We start from the raw sequence: 17,907 nt of genomic DNA, 5'->3' as shown, positions 1-17,907 counted from the left end.
CGCTGGATGTGCACAGCGGGATCATGGAGGTAAGGATGTGACAAAATTACGGGGTTAACCATCCTAGCCATTTTTTTTTTGCCCGTACGAAGGTCGGGCATACCGGCAAGGTGGTTAAATGATCTTTCATTATTTACCTAAATTTTCTTCCCGCCCAAACAGAATTGTTGGCCTATCCAATGTTCTTTTTGCCCACAATCACCATCAAAAAAGATACTGATATTTGACAGTTTTACCCTCCACAGAAGCTCAGAGATGTTGTCAGTTCTAAATTTGGGCAGACCTACAGGTTGATTCTAAGCATCAACTTCTGCTCTGGCAGAAAACCTGAATAACTAACTTGTGCATATTGATGTTTCTGCTTCTAAACCTTTTCCAGCCTATCAAGGCAAGGGAAAAAGTTTTGAATGGAGTTTCTGTGGTTGCAAAATTATCTTTAACAGTGTTAGTAATTAGCTTCCTGGCAGTTGACACAGGATTACCTGAGTCACAGAATCTAAGCGATGCCCGACCACCCCACAAGGAATGATGGGCTAGTAATTGTATTTGCCACTGGAGTACTTTTCTGCAAAGATGTCACCAGTTCACAGCCCCCCGCCCCCCAATAGGATGAGGTCAGCTAGCAGTAGGCAGAGTAATAGACAGGACAGACAGCTGGTGAGAATCAGAGCAGGTAGAAGACAAGAATAGTCAGGGTCAGGCCAAGGTCAGTATCCAGGAAGTCAATCTGGTGGAATAACGCTGGGCAGAGTAGCAAGCCAATGTGATGAGGATCCAGCATTCAATTCCACAACAGAATGACTTAAATAGTCATTGTAAGTCATTGTAGGGTGCGCACACTCACAGTGCACATGTGCACAGGTCTGCAAATGTGCATAAAGTCGCACACGTACAAGCAAATTCTCTTCTAAGGGTCCTGGAGCCAGCCAATGAAGAATTGAGAGAGTTCCTTGGCCACACTATGTCTGGGTCTTCCCCTGGAATTGGAGGGCACAGATGTTGCATTTAGAGTGGCTGCTGGAAGCTCAGTGGTTTCCCAAAACCTGAAGGGAAAAGAGCTCAGGAGGAACAACACTTTAAAAGTAAGAAATTCGTTTTGTGGTATGCAAATTTAAGATTTTACTTCATTTTTTCAGTCACTCCTAATGACGGCTAATAATATTTGTGTTTTATTCAGAAATTAGTGATGATTTTCCTTTCCTGCTTGGTTTCTTGTCAATTGAATTAGATCACCTATGGGAACACCTGGAAAATTGTTAAGGAACCAACCCCAAGATATTTAACAAACAGGAGAATGTGTAACTAATTTTATTCACACATCAAATAAAAAAGTTTTATTGTTGTTCAAAAAATAGGGACTTTAAGACGGTGAAAAACATTTTTTCAGTTGATTAACATAGCACACCAAGAGGGACATGGGGCTAGCAGCATTATTATCGGACTGAAATTTCTTCTGAGGATGTTTATATAAATGGCTGTTATATTTCTGGTGTATTCTTCTAAATGGTTAAAATAGTTGAATTTGCTCATTTTGGTTGAATTGCAAAAAAGACCCTGCAAAACTGCCACTTTTCCTTTTGGACCTTGCACCCAATACCTGAGGGGATCACACAATCATGGAACTGACCATTCTACCTTAAGTTCTCGCTTATCGTTTCATTTTGATAGTGGACCGTTTCCACGAATCGCGTTGAGGAATGAACAAAGTTCAATTAGGATTACGGAGAGATTTATGTACATGATTTTATTGTGTATACAATTATTTGGTATGGTAATCATTAAATATTTTAGTCAATTGATAAATAGTTTTTCAGCCTCTTAAAGTCCCAATTTTTTGAACAATAAAAAAACATATATGGCTCCTTTGGGATGAAGCAAAATTGTGTTGAAAGCACTTAGATGGAGAGTATTCAACTATTTAGATATTGATTGTAAAATGTTTTTTTGGATTAAAAAAGTACAATTAAAAAAATGTCAGTACAACACTTTAATTCTGTCATACGTCAATTGATAAACAACTGTTACAACAAAATACTTTGTGTGCAAAGATTTCAAACTAAAATACATAGAAATTGGTTTGTAACTGAGTGTTCATTGGTACAATGATTAGAATAGCGTCCTAGAGGTCCCAACACGTTTCACAACATCTGCTTCTTCAGGGGACATAGGAGCATCCTGTATCCAAGGGCCCAAAAGTTCAACCAAGGGAATAGACAAAAAAGGAGGGAGGGAGAGAAGCAATCCTGCTATATCATCTGACCATTTACCATGGAACAGCCATTGTGTTGGTACTAGATCCAAGTAATGGAAGATCTCAAAATAGTTGTGATTTAGGAGAGGACCAAGTTACTAATCAATGATGGAGATTAACAAGGGAGCCTCAGTCTTTGTTTTTGACTAGTATCAGAGGATGAACTTAGAAAACAGCTTCTACCGGTTACTGTGTCAGGTTCAAGTCCACAATGGACTATAAAGCTATACTATTTTAGCTGTAAAGATAAAATTTCTGTTTGTTTTCATTGTCTGCTTCCTTGTAGAGAGGTTGCTTGATCAGCTTGCTGCAATGCAATGCAGGGTGTAAAATAATACATAAATGCATTTTTATTTATTCACACATGTATCTTACTTTTAAAATCACTACTAAATGCATGTAAATGTTCATGTTGTAAAACATCCCTAAGTGTGGTCTCTTAAAAGCATAGACATGGCGGATAAGAAGTCATCTGCCAAGCTGGAATGCCTAGCTGTACACACATTATGAATCAAGTGTACAGACTTTACAGAACATATTTGCTTTAGACCACACAATAGGCACATGTAAGTAAACCAGGAGGAACAGAACAAGGCATAAGGTTACTAAATTGCTAGAAACCCCTGTATTTGACGACTAAGAACTAGTTAAAAAGAAATTAATCACTTTGAGTGTCAAAGGCCTGAAAAACTAAAAACAACCTTAAGGAAAAATGATTTTCAGGGCAAGTCTAGATATCAATTTGCACTTTCTCACTTATAAACTTGAAACCAATTTTTGTTCAATGCACCTTGTTATCTGTATGGCTTAGCAAATAAGTCACAGCTGGTTTCCTCCCATAATTGGAGGAAAGATAAAGATTCAGTTCTGTCTATTTTGAATTTGTCAGAAAAGATAGCTAACTGCATCAGCGATAAGATAACTGAGCTACAGCTCAGCATATTACACATACATGTAATATTAACAGATAAGTGTCAAAATCAACTTTATCTGCATTTGTGATAACTGTATAAGCCCAATAACAACATGAAATTACCAGCAAACAACACAATCCAGTTTAGATCTCTTCAGATTTATTAGGTCAGTGTTTTTAATTTCTACATAATACAAAAAAAGAAAAAAGCAAACTTAACTTCTGGTCCAATGCTGTTTTTCAACTTTTTAGCTTCTATTTTCCTCCCCAAGCATTTTGAGGTTGCTCTTTGCCAACTACCATTTTTAAGTATAGAATTTAAAATCGAGCTTTACATGACTACTTTAGATCCAGTATATTGAACAAGTTTTCCTGTGGAGGGACAGATGCAACAAGGTTGTAATTGCTGCACATATTAGGTATAGTCTACATGGACTGTTATTCCAGTGGTTAATCCGAGCATTTTAATGCCCATGTTTGAAATTCCTAATAATTCCAATGGGCCAGTCCACACCAGAGTGTTTTTGATGGTCTGTAAAGAAAATGCATCCTGTAGCAACCTGATCCCCAGCAATACCTGCTTCCCCTACGCATGCCTGGAATTAATAAGCTCCCATTCAGCTACACGGGAGTTATATCATCCTGGTCAATTAAGATGGCCAAAGATTATATTAAGGAAGAGAAAAAGATATAAGGCATATCCAATCAGCTTGATGTTCCTGGGACAAAAATTTCAAATAGGAAGTTGATCAGGGGACTATAGTCAACCTCTCCTGACATGGGCAGAATAGGAACCCCAGAATGGGTAAAAGAATATTGAGAATGGTGAACAAAAAGGCAAATAAATCTTCCAAAGAGGTTTAGGTTGAATTCTCTGGTTAAGGTCCATCACTGTCTAATTGTACCATCTGTTGATTTTTGAGTGACTGTGGGTTCCATGGAAGAATACCCAGGAGAGCTTTACTATTAAAAGAAAAACAAAAGGCAAACTGCAATTTGCAAAAATGCATATTGACATCAATTGAATCTTGAGAGTATCAAAACATTTTGAACGTACTGCCCAATGTCACATAGTGCAGTCTTCGTTGTGGAACAGAACAAGAACAAAACATTATTCCGAAGTAGCTTTTTGTGAGCCTTTTATTTGAATTCCAACATTTATGGAAAGAGCTGAAACTGAAACAGGCAGTCTGAAAAAGACACCCTTCCTACCTAACACAGCTGAAGCAGTTTGTTCTGGGAGAATGTGCCAAAATATCTGTTGACAGGTGCAGAAGTCTCATTGAGATCTACAGGAATCAAATTCAGTAATTACCTTCTAAAGTTGTGCAACAAATTAATAAAGGATAGGGCCCATTATTTTTGTTCATAACATTTTCATTCCTGTTATATTCAAATATTTTGGTAATTAAATCTCTAAAGTCTGATTTTTGATAAATACAGAATAAACAGTAATGGGGTGCCAAGTACTTTTGTCAGTTTCTAGTTTTTTCAAAAACAATTGAGGGAACTGTTTTTTTGTGAAGAATTGCTAACAAGTGTGTCCACATTTGCATTGTTACAAGTAAATTGTTCAATTTGACGATTGCTTGTACCAATTCAACAGTGTGGAGGCAAATTAGTTCTAATTAGAATTAGTTCTCCATTTTCATCACAGAATACTGGCTTATTTTTGTATTTCTTTTTTAGGAGGAAGTGAAATCAAAAAGTGAATATTTGTGATGTTATAGATAAAGCTTAATATTGTTAATGTTGCCTAAGCAGCTCCTAAAAATGTACTTTTGTTCGGATTTCCCCCTGAAATACAGTGGTACTGCCCCTAGGCACTCCCTTGCTTCCATTCTCATGGCTTTATATCTGCATGTGAAATCTAAGGCACTTCTGTCTGTGTGTCTCATGAGATTCAGAGTGATAATTGGTGATGCCACTACTGTGTGATGCTCTCCTTGCACTTGGTGACAAGTCTTTTGCCCTAGGGCCTCCTATTTTTCAGCACAGCTACCAGTGTTCAATTCCATTTTAATGTCATTAGTTTCATCTTGTATTTGTTCGTGCAGTGTGGTTTTCATTTACCTTTTGTTTTTAGTGTGAGATAGGGCTTTGTTGATATTTTGTAAATAAACCCTGCGTTTGTCAAGGAAGAATGGTCTTTCAAGTATTTTTGGGCACAGACAGTCTTTTCAACGCATGTCCTCGTCACTGTTTGACTTTGCAGTTTACTGGTCTGAACAGCTGATTATTTTGTGGTTGGACATATTTGTGATATCGGTTTTCAAAACCATTGCAGACAGATGAGTGTGATACTTCCATGTCTAAAGTACAACTATAAACACCTTCCTAAATCTTACAAAAAAAAAAAATTCATTTACAAAATCATTCATCTTGGTCTCTGTAAGCATTCCAAGTATTCCTGCTGTCATGGGCTTTTCAATGACTGGAATCTTCGTCCAGGACACTGTGAACTTACATGTACTTTGAAAACATCTTTGTTTTGTGCTTAGAAATTTATTTCATGTACAGTATTATCTGCTAGAATATATAAAAATATATACAAATATAAATACATATATGTTTTCTCCTCTAATTTTAGTGGATCAATAAAAACTATTGTTTTTTTAAATTAAAATGTTTATCAACAGAAGTCTAGGTCCATGTAAAAATGTTTGTTCAGAGAAACTTATTTTTAAAATGACACTTTATACTTAAAGCAGGCCTATCATTATATATTTTACATTATATAAAAGGGTGGCTAGGTTTCCCTGCTGGTTAACATTTTCTGTCCTAGGCCTGGTTGTCCAGAGAACCTGCAAAAGTAGTGTAAGAGGACGATTGTTATTTACAGATCCCAGATTTTCCCAAGGCCCTTGGGTCTATTTATCACACCTAGTGCCAAGCATCATTGGCTGTGTCTGTGTGAGAAAGTTTGTTTGTTTGTTTTATTTTGCCTGGGTAGGGAGAACTTCCGGATTTGAAGCAAGCCTGAACAGTTTACGGTTGAGTTTAAACAGAATGGTTTATGCTAGCTAGGATAATATACTTTTTTATACTGGTATTTTGCTTACACCACCCCTTCGAGGGGGGAAGACAGTTTTGATTTCTTTGCCACTTCTGTTCAAAAAAAACAGTCTGGAGCCCTAAAGAAAAGCTGTTGTCTCATTGCCAGTTTGCCATTTTAAGCTAGTCCTCCACAATATATATGACATGATGTGCTAGAAGGGTGTGACCACATATTACTACTTAGAATGATTAGTTAAACCTGTTCACACTGCCTATTCACATTCTTACCTACTTCTAGAAAACTTTTGCATAAAAACAAGGAATATTGGTTTGCGTTTATTGGTATACATGGTCAAGCTGGCCAACTACATCAAACTGATCCCTATCTGGCCTGGTTTATTAGGCAAAATGTCAAATACTCGTCTATAGCAAATGTCTTAATATTGTTCTGCATATTATTGGTAAATATTTAGCAGTGTGCAGAAGAATAATTAAAAATGTAATCTCTTGTCAAAGACTCGTTTTGAACCCCACCCCCCCATTGTCATTTACAGTTGAAAAAACTAATTTATTGAGGCGCAAAATAGTATTTGCATTTGGTACAGAGACATTGTTAGAATGTTTTTAAAGCTTGTACAGGAAAAGGGTGCCAAGGGATGCAATAATCGTTTATAAAAACAGACAATTTATTTTAGCAGTTCCAAGAAGACTTTCTTTATCTGGGCTACAAAGCAATTGAACATATACACAACTAATTTAATGGTCTGCTTGTACTTCATTAGGACCTCAAAATGAATCTACATGGTTTATTGCTTTTTAACCCTGATGAATAGGGTCCTTTTGAAACTCCTGAAACATGTTGTCTAGTTTTAAAGATTACTGTGATTGATTTACCTCCCTGGCGGTAATCCCGAGTGTGGCTCTGGGATAAATTTCATTACAAAAAGCAGTAACCCCGCCACACACAGGGTAGAATTGAGGGCTTACTTGGTCCCCACTAGCTCGCCGTGTCCCCCGACGATGCTGGCCCGGCATCTGCGTCCCTTGGCCTCGCATTCCTGGCGTGTGAACACTGGAGACGCGAGGCTGAGGGATGCAGATGCCGGGCGGACATGGAACGTGTTTGTGCATACGGTGTATGCCGGGGGGCAGGACAGCAGGAAATTTAAAATAAGTATTTTTAAATGTCAAATGTACCACTTTGACATTCAAAAATACTAAAATAATCATACCGCCAGCGAGGTTAAACTTTTTTTTTTTTTAGATTTGTGAATACGTTATTCTCTTTCATAAAAACTTTGAGACATAACCCCAGGACTAAATCAGGGTTCTTTGTACTCTTAAGGGCTTACCAAAAAGAACTGCCACACCAGATTGAAATACTTAGCTGCATCGACTTCCACCACTTCACCTTCTCATTGGATCAATGCAAACAAGTTTTTCATCAAATGATTATCTTCAACTTTGAGTTAAATGACCAACATAAGCAGGCGGAATGATGATCAGTTTATTAGGCAATTCACACTAAATGAATATTGATAAAATATGTAGGTAGGGGTTAAATGTCTGCATAAGTAACAGATCAAGGCAGCAAAAGGTTTGTGCTAATATTGTAAAATAAACGCGGCTTTACCTTAAATTTATCCCTTTGGATTTTGAGGCTTGGGTGTAAGAGGTGAAGCCAACCTTTACTTTTACATAAAAGGATAAGATTAGCATATCATGTCAATTGTAGTTAGTAAGAATATTTCCCAGTTTTGTTTCAGGTTTATTTTAAAGTTAACTTATGCTCATGTTCAGTTCATGTATGCTAAGTAATGTATAATTCAGTGTAAGGAAGTTGTAGTAGTAAATGTGCACTCAAACATCACTGGACTGTGTGTTTACCATTTAGAGATAAAAACACTTTTGACATTGCCTTGGTTTACTTTATTCTCCAGAAATCAGTGTCCACGTGGTATTCTTTATGTTCTGGCCTATGTATACAAATCATTTACACAGGTCAGCCTCTTGTTTTAGTGTCCTCATACAAAGTTACAGTATGAGTAATTCCTGGGGGAAGAATGATGGGGAAATTGGTCCCCCAGGTTGAGCCTCTCAGTCAAGATACAGTTACTTCCCTTCAGCCTAGGGACTACTTTTTAAAGATAAATGTTGGTAATTATATACTGTAACTTTATAGAAAATGGAAAAAAAAATCAAAGCAACTGCTTGATGATTGCATATGCCTAAAACACACCGTTACTCTGAAAATCTGTACTTAAAATATGCATTCCCAATTTCAATTACCAAATGAGTGCATTATTCCAGGAGCAAAGATTTGTTTTGTAGGTTAGATCATTGCAACAGAGCAGGAATAAGACAACAGTAACTGGACTTTAGTGGTCTGTTAAAAAAGTAAATATTTTGAAGTGACTACCCAAAAAGGGAAGTTTATATTTATTTATATAATGGCACACTCAAACACTGGCTGTAAATTATAAAGAATAAATAATTCAGCGCAACAACACTCTACTATGAAAAGGAACAGAATTGGAAAATGTTCTACAACTAACAGATATTCTGGCGACAGTCTTGAAGACTACTTTACACATGTTAGATTAACACCATTATTTCATGTGTAATCCGTCCAAGGAAACACTGTCTCCTTTTTTTGTCAACAAGGCATTTTTTCCTGTAGCTCTTAGAAGAAACAATAATTTACTGTAGACATCAAGTCTTCCTCTACATCTTTTTTTTTTCCTAAATGATTTTTCCTAACTGTACTTCTTTATTTAGGCTTGGAATTTGTAAAGTAAATTGTCTTACTTGTATGGGTATAGTTTTATTTAAATGGTATTATATTGATCTTTTTAATGTACATATAAATGCTTATATTTTGATATTTTTCAGTAACTGTTGATGTATTCATATTTATAATGACCGCTTGTGGTTTAAATCTTTGTGATTGTACAACTAAAAGGCGGCTGTCTCTGTCTTCTTGAAAAAGTTTTTTAAATGGAATTATGAAAAATGCTTTTGTTGATGGAAAACCTAAATGTGCAGAGGCATTATGGCTGTCATTTCATATTGTTGCACATACTGCTAAAATATTTGTTGGAATTATTGGCTTGAAAGGTAATATTGAAGTAAAGATTTAGTTCATTGTGCAAATAGAAAACTTTGCACAGATTGGGCCTGATTTATAAAAGCTCACCAAGACTGGAGAGGATACATTTTCATCAGTGAACCTGGGTGATCCAAAAAATCCTGGAATGAATCTGGTCCAGAACTGATAACATTTGTTAACAAATATCAAATGACTTTTAGGAAATACATTCCAGGTTTGCTGGATTGCCCTGCTTCACTGATGAAAGTGTATCCTCTTCAGCCTTGGAGGGCTTTAATACATCATGCCCATTGAGTCAGTCATTATTGGATTAATAGGGAAAGGTTTCATCTAAACTGAAATAGAATGGTGTGATGGCACTTTTAGGCCCACAAAAGGGACGATTGGATAGGAGTCCCTAATGAAAGAATATGCTTTGTTGGATCAATTAATAACAAAATATTGCCTAACACAATAGATACTATTGAGGAAAATATTAATAATCCTAACCATAGAAAGGTTAATTGTAAGGAAAAATCATTGTTCCAACACCAAGGGCACAAAGGCATTTAGGGAAAGGTTGTGAAAAAATATTGTCCTTAAACAATAAATGACTAAAGTTTTCTTTCTGTAAAAACATTACATAATTAAAATGGAACTTGTAAAATTGTTTGATCAAGCAGGTCATTTGCTGAAAGGGACAGACCATGTCCTTTCTGCAATAATCCTTCTTACCTGCCTGATTGCTTCATGGAACTGTGAAAAATCCTGAGATGCACATGTGCAGCTCAGCTTTGGTTGGCAGGATACCTAGCAATTCCTGCCTTCCCTTTGGGGATCGCACCCTGCAACAAAATGAGTACAGGGGAGTAAAGCAGGGTTTACTTCCACTTGCAAAGTTTTAAATTTAGTACAGCAGTCCCCAACGGGTGGTCAGCCAACTGTCCCACTCTCCCATGGCAGGCTCAGAGCTGGGATGGTAGAGTGGGCGGGTTTTGGCATCATGACGTCACCCTTTAAGTGACACACGGCTCCCTGCGCATGCGTGGTCTGGAGAAATTAGTGGTCCTTGACGTCCAAAAGGTTGGCGACCACTGATTTAGTAAATATAAACCTTGTCTAAACTATTAGTGCTAAAAAAAAAAAAAATGGCATTTCAAAAGATTACATTTTATCAACAAATCTGGTATTCAGCAACATTCTCTGGCATCTTCCAGGTCTACATTATTCAAATAGCAATGAAGGATTCTCTATCAAAAAATGCTGCTGAATGTCAGACTCATTGCTTTATAAATAGATCTCTAGAAGTAATTTTCATCATTTACAAATGCTACAAAAAGGAAATTGTATCGCGAAATCTAATTAAATGGCAAGATGCTAAAAAGAATAAAAACATGTCCCCCCAAACGACTTTAACTAGTAAAACACAAGGACTGATCTAAATTAATCAAACTACAGAATTGGTCCCCAGGGAAAGAGAAATCACAAAAAAAAAAAAATGTTTTGGAATCTGGTGGCTAATATACCAAATTAGGACCTTACTGACACAATTTAAATGTACCATAGTGTCCTAATGATGATACGGATTAGTCTTGCAAACAAAATGTACATTTTCCTTTTTGCTCCACCTAAACATGTAGGTTTACCTGTATGCCATGGCATCTTCTGAAAGACTTCTATGGGATCTTACTCCCATCATTTATGGTTTCACAATATTTGATATGACAAGGGGCATATACTTGAAAAAGAGAGTCTTTTCTTCTATATAAAAAATATTAATTGTAACATTATTTGTTTGGGAAATTCTTTGAAAAGGTCTGATTAAGTGACATCTCTGTAAAATTTAACACAATTTCCCCTTTTTCACAGGGCAATGGACCCGGGAGCATCCATATTGCATAGTAGGTCGTGTCCTTGAGGAAAACTGTACACATGTGAAATAAAGTTTTTTGTCTGTTTTGTCTTTGACCGTCGTTCTTGTATTTAGTGTAATTAGAAGCTTATCTGCTTCTCTTGGTACATCAAAGAATCTAGGTCTGGCACACTCCTGGCTGGCCTACTCAGCCTTAATATTAGAAGCAAGTGAGTTTTAAGTAGCCATTTCTATTAATATAGAGAGGTCATCATTATGACATATGGTATGGTAAACACCTTACCAATCTGTGGGGTGGTCTGTGTTAGATACCCCACATGGTGGTTGGCTAAATTGCTGGCAGTTTGCAAAATGATGTCATAAAGTCACGCTTGTATAGCATAGAGCAGAGCTTAAATGGTTATACGCTGCATATTACATACATTGGCAAATAATAAACACCCCAGCTGTTTTCAAGCTGGTCATCTCAGCATATAAGTCTTAATCAGACCACTGGTTCAAAGACAGCTTTTACAAGACGAAGAGGCCTCTGGTAACTATGTGTAGCCTATTGAAGTATCTGTACATATTTGTGTATATCTGTCCACAAATGCAGTAACTAATTTATTCATAATTTACAGTTATTTTATTCATGTGCTATTATTTGCTTACCAAGTGCAAAAAAACATTATAGGGCAGAGAACCTTAAAAAAACTGTTTTTATGCTGTTCAATATGTTTGTTACTAATCTTTTCATAGCTTGGAATCCTATAAAATTCTGAAATTTGTGAAGGCTCCATTGTACATTCCTCTTCTGCTGTTACATGTGTGTTTTAGGCACTTGTAGTAGGTCTTGAAAATGAGAAGTGTATGTTTTCTTTCACAAGTAAGAAATACTTTTAGGTATAATTTAATGGTTGGTAGAAAACAGTGTGAGAGTGACACAGGAACACTAATGTTGGTATCATTATTTTACAGATAAATAAGATATTGTCTATTTATTTTACAGAATTGCAGTCTCAGCTATGGGAGAAATGACAGTTATCACCTTTCCATGTGCCTGCTTGAAAAACGTTTAATTTCCAACCTCCCTGATCTGACTGTGAAACAAGATGCTTATTCTGGATTTTATGCAACTTTGCATAGAACTACTATATCTCAGTTCATAAGCGGGGCACTGCTGGAAGCAACTGCATTGTTGGGTGCAAGTTGTGCAAGAAGTGGTCTTGCCAGTTTAACCTGTAGCTCCATCGGAAGAACAATGCTAAAAGGTAAGTGTGGAATTTATGTGGAGTTGGATCATTTTTGTTTTTTAGATGTTAAGCCGGTATATGAATTAGCTTTTCAGGAAACATGATATTTATCATAGTATTTAAAGGGTTTTATGACCCAATAGAAGAAGATTGTTTAAAAGTGGACCTTGATGGGTTCTAACTTATTTGCCACACCCTAACACTCTTTTACTGGTTTCTTTCTTGTGTAAAAGTGACATATACGTTTTGGTGGTATCATGCTTTGCTTGGGACATTCAGTTTAAAAAAATCATTCAGTTTTGCTTTGTGGTTGGTTTTGACCTGTATTTGGTTTTATTTAATTGTAATTTGTATATGTGTAATTGTGTAATTTTGGCTGCCCTAAATACATTACATGATGTAGATCTAAATTTATAATAATAAAAGATGAATATGCTCTTCTTAAAAAATAACCTAATTGGGATTAAATTGTAGCCATTTAGTTGACATTACCAGAAGAAATGAGCAGACTGATCCTCCATCTGTGATTCACAACAGATTGGTCATTTTCTATTACCCGATTCTCTGTCTGATCCGTTGGGCTTTGTTAACCTGTCTTATTAAACTAAGTTTATTAACATTAGATAAAAAATGCTCTTTATTATTAGGAAGTCATTTCAAGAGGTTCTCTTGTCTCTAATATTGGGTTCTTCTATACCAGTGTCGCTTTAGAAAGGCAGTAACGGTCAATTGACACATTAGATGCAGCTTCCTAGGCAGGTCAACCAGGTACTTAAAACAGCTAATGGGGAATCACTTCTGGTCATTTAGCCCAGACCAGCAAAAAAGACATAATTGGCCTACATCAAGAAAGATTCTGTTTAAAGGAAATGTGTGCAACAAAGTGCTGTGGCTGCCATTACTGCATTTTATTTCAAAACGCTTGTGCCAAAAGCATCGACTTTAGCATGTTGGGTCAGTCAATATGCAGCCATTAAATCCAGAATTAGGTCTGAACTGAATTGCACACTGCAAAAAGTTTTCAACACTTTTGTGCTGTATCTAAGTGTAATGCTTAGTTGGGTCCTTTTTGTTTTTTCTGTGCATTATCACAAAGCAATTTACAAAGATGTTTTGTTGTGTGTTCCAAATGTTGTATTAGCATAGTTTCCAAGATAAGCTTTAGTAATCCTTTTCTGTAGGTCACATTTTACGGATTTGTCTGAAGGTTTTGAACGGTTGAAGTATTTAGTAAACCAGTGAATGTACAAGAATTGAAATCTAACCTGTTATTCATGCTATGATTTTGAGCTGTGCAACCCAATCTGTAAATGTATGTCCAGCCTTGGTTTGTATAATCTTCACATAATCAAATGATTGTCTAAATAATAATTACATGTTTCATTGAGTGCACTTAGAGGCACTAATGGATAGATGTAATAAAGGCATAGGACTTTGGCATCAGATTATCTAAACAGAGCAAAACTTGCTATCAGGGTGTTCCAAACAAACATCACTAACTTCTTCTATGGCCTATAACATTCTCCATATTTATAGTGGTGATCTGGCAAAGAATAAAATGGCAACCACACCAATGCCATGTTATAAATAAGTGAATCACCATCTTTCAATAGTTAAAGTGACCATTTGCTAAGAGTGGTGATCCACAAATGGGGCAAATCAAATAGAATAATGGTAATTTGTGTATATTATATTAGTAACATCATTATATTCTAGGGAACAGCATGATTTCACCTTAATAGGCCCTGTTGCTTTGTAAGAAGTGTGGAAGCACCACTAACAAATGTCTTTGTCCCCTTGTATGACTTTTACACTCACAATTGTACTATACTCCTTGGCACATTTAAAGTGTTGTTTGACTTTATTAATTTTGCATTTGTGGCAGTGCTGAGTTGTGCCCCTTTTATCTTTATATTGTTGGGTTGAGTGAAATATACAGACCTGTCATGATATTTATTTAACAAATCTGAAGATATTTTTTCACCGACTATCGCCTGTTTATAAGAACACAAGTTCATATGTGTGCCCCAGAGGCTTGGGTTTGAAATGGTATATATATATATACAATTTAAATGGTGCGAAGATTTGGCATGTAATGCTTCTTAGATAGCCAACTAATTATAATGACCTGACTCTCTCCTGGCTGTGTGTATTTGTTCATGTCTAGATTTCTTTATTAGCAGCCTAGAAATGCTAATTTAGGCACTAAAGTATTATTGGTTGTACCCCTTCCATTATCCTAAATGTATTACCCCTTAACTGTTTAGAGAATAGCAGCATATTTTTCCGGCTACTCTGTATAAAAATACCCAATACACTTTCCTAATCATCATTAGTGGGGTTTATCTGAACACCTACTGTCTCTAGTATTTATTGCTGTTTATTTTTAGTTAATTTGTTGTGATCATACTCTTTATACAAAACATGAACCCTGTGACCCGGATAGACTGGTTGCTGTTGGCTGCCCTGTCAGGACAGGTGCTTGCTTGGCAGACAGGTTGTGAGTGCATTTTCCAGACATAGCAAATGTGTAGGTTGTTAGTCAGTGAAATTAATCCACTGGTCAACATACAGGAAATAGAGGTGTTGTGTGTTCACCTTTTAATGCTAGCTCTGAAATGTAATGCTCATTATTTTTCTTGCCATGCTATCAGAATATTTCACTGTGTGAACACATGTCTTTAAAAATCTAATCTAGACTTTCTTTGAATTATTCCTTTCATAGTTCAATGATGGCCCAAAGTTCAAAACTATCCTTGTACTTTAATTCCTTTCAACCAGAACCTGTAAATATTCTGGTAGAGCAGGTAATTTTGTTACTGTATGTTACAATAAATTTTGTTTGATCACTAATTATGCAAAGTTTAGATAAATAAAGTTGCATCAGTACCATTTTTCTGTTGTATTTGCTGTGGTATGGAGCAGTGTTTTTATACGTAAAAAAAACAGAGGGAAATATTCCTTTTGTAAAGCAGTGGAAGTTGATAGAGAATAAATAGAACATCTTATGCCTTGTTTGTACATGCCTCCAGCTACAAATTGGCAGTAGTTATTGTTGCAGCAAATATTTTGTTACTTTATAATATCAAAGCTGCATGAGCTTTTGGTAAGCAATCAAACATAAGTACAGTTAAAAGTACTGTATGACTAGTGAGTTGAAAAGTCTTTTTACATTTCCTGAGATATTTTGTAATAAAATGCATGACTATTTATGAAGCAGTACCCAAAATCTTTTCAGGTACTACGGTATGTTACATGTAGACTTAAACGTATACTAAACATCTTTACAGTGCTTAAAAGTAAATTTTGTGGTGGGTTTTTTTTATTAGGAAGAATTTCTAGATGATAAACAAGAGAAAAAGTAGATAGATGAGGAACAGAACCAAAGTTGAGATGTTTGGTCATAATGCTTCATGCTAGGTTTGGTAAAAACCAAACACCTCATATCAGCTCAAACACCTCATACTAACTATCAGTGACAGTGCTGGAGGAGTGATGGTTTGATCATTGAGTCAACCATGAACTCCTCTGTATACCAAATTATTCAAACGTTTTAAAGTATCAAAGGAGTCAAATGTGAGTCCATCTGTGCAACAGCTAAAGCTTGGCTGAAATGATCTCATTCAATAGTCCCAAGCCCACCTGCAAATCTACAACATATTGGCTGAAAAAAGAAAGAAAAGAAGTTGCACTGGCCAAGTTAAAGTTTAGAACCCATCCCAATCAAAATCCGTGGTGGGAGCTTAGGAGATCTGTGTGCAAAACCTGCAAACCTCAGTGAAGCAATGTTGTTATTTGTGAAATAATTACAGAGTGAAATTTGTGAGGTTTACAGGTTTGGACCTCATTTTTTTTTTTTTTTTTTTTTAAATATCCTGATACATACTTTTTATAAAAAAATAGGTGTGCTTTCTTTTTCTCGTGACTGCATGACATGGGAGTTGTGTGGGGAATCCACATTTCCCAATACAAATACTAAATGATTTGCTGCTCAGCATGTTTGTTGCATGGTCCATTTAGAGGAATTTGTTAAGTTATCATATTCATTGTCCAAAACTTTTCTGACCAATTTTCCTGTTTATTGTATTTAGGGATAACTTTTGAGTTCATGGCAATCTCTGTGGGTTTGTAGTTCCCAAACACTGCCGTTGCCAAATATTTACCTTGCCCATGCCTGGGCATTGGAAGTGAGTACTAGCTGCTGGGGAGCCATAAAGTATTTGTACCCCTCCTACTCCCTTTCCACCAGAAAAACAAGCATTTGATTTTAAATATTTTTTTTCTGCTGGCCATAAACACTTTAGACTTCCTATATCATACATTATTACAGTATTTTTTCTTTGATTCCAAAAAAAAACCAAATGTGTGTAGATTTTTAATTAAGCATTTTGGCAAGTGCTGGTAACTTTTACTTAGCTCAAAAAGTATTGTGTGACACAGATAACCTCATTACTGACATTGAGTACATTTTCGAGGAGTGACCGTTCTGTTCCATGTTTAAGTGATGACATCACTTCTTTCCACATCTATGCATGTGTACTACCTGGTCCTTTACAAGGGCCTGATATGGTGGTAATGGTTGTGACCAGATTGTTTGTCTCTGGTGTCTATGTTTCTTCCGTTTGCATACAGAGATTGACATTTACGTCCTAGAGTTATTTTTCTCAAAGTATGGAGGGTACATTTATGCTATGCTATTTTAGGATCAGCCATCTGTGTTGCTTGAGTCGTTTTTTGGATGTGTTCTCTCCGTTTGTATTACAGTTTGTTTTTGAGAAGCACAACCAACTCAAATTAATTGTCCTTTTTCTGAATCTATGAGCAATATAAACATATCCATTTTCTCAGAAGTCCCTATAATTGTGAATACAGCTGAATTTGGCAACTTGCATCAGTGTTTGTGCCTGCAAAATTATGCTCATATTGTGTGGTACCCAACTAAGTTTATTGGACACCGTGTATTTAGTTACCAAGGGCACTTATATTTCATAGACATTTCACTAAACATATGATATATTTTTATTCTGCGCTGCCCTAAAGTCCATTTTTAGCCAGCTGTTGTTCTAGACCCCCTGAAAGATGCGATACACAGTTGTTTAATAAATCAAAAATAGTTCTCAAAATATTTGTAGTGCTGCTAAATCAACATTTGTTTGTGACAATCTGTGCAAACCCTCGATGGGTAAATTTGTTCAAAGTTTCTTCCCAGTATTATTAAAAGGTATAAATAAACGAACAAACAAACAATGTTAAATCCACTCCAAGTAAAGAATTTTTTCTATGTTCTCTGTGTTCCACTTTTATTTTTTTGCACTCCCTGACCTGGCGACTCAATCACTGGAGCTATTAGACCCCTATAACAGAAAGTTCTGTTGCCTACTTCCTTCTACTTGGTATGTCTCAGATCAGCTCCAGTTCATTTCCCACTTTGTCTTTTATCATTTGAAAAGGTACCACCATTTTCACTCTGGGTAAAGAAAAAATCATGTAAAAAACTTTTAACTTTTTTTTGATTTATTGTAAAAACTCTTAATGTGCTATTGCAGCATCAAA

At 36.1% G+C, this 17,907-nt stretch overlaps 1 protein-coding gene across 2 annotated transcripts in view; it reads left to right on the top strand.

The window, feature by feature from the left end:
* PLCE1 (phospholipase C epsilon 1) overlaps nt 1-17,907 on the top strand; it is a 149,507-nt gene that overhangs the window by 48,315 nt on the left and 83,285 nt on the right. For both annotated transcript variants that reach the window (XM_072424415.1, XM_072424414.1), the window contains exon 3: nt 12,111-12,372. In XM_072424415.1, the coding sequence (XP_072280516.1) occupies nt 12,111-12,372 (262 nt within the window). The remainder of the gene's footprint in view (nt 1-12,110; nt 12,373-17,907) is intronic.

Source organism: Pyxicephalus adspersus, chromosome 10 (assembly GCF_032062135.1).
Source record: "Pyxicephalus adspersus chromosome 10, UCB_Pads_2.0, whole genome shotgun sequence".
Lineage (NCBI taxonomy): Eukaryota > Metazoa > Chordata > Amphibia > Anura > Pyxicephalidae > Pyxicephalus > Pyxicephalus adspersus.
Note: the sequence above shows the minus strand (reverse complement) of the source record. Positions and strands in the feature narration are given on the sequence as shown.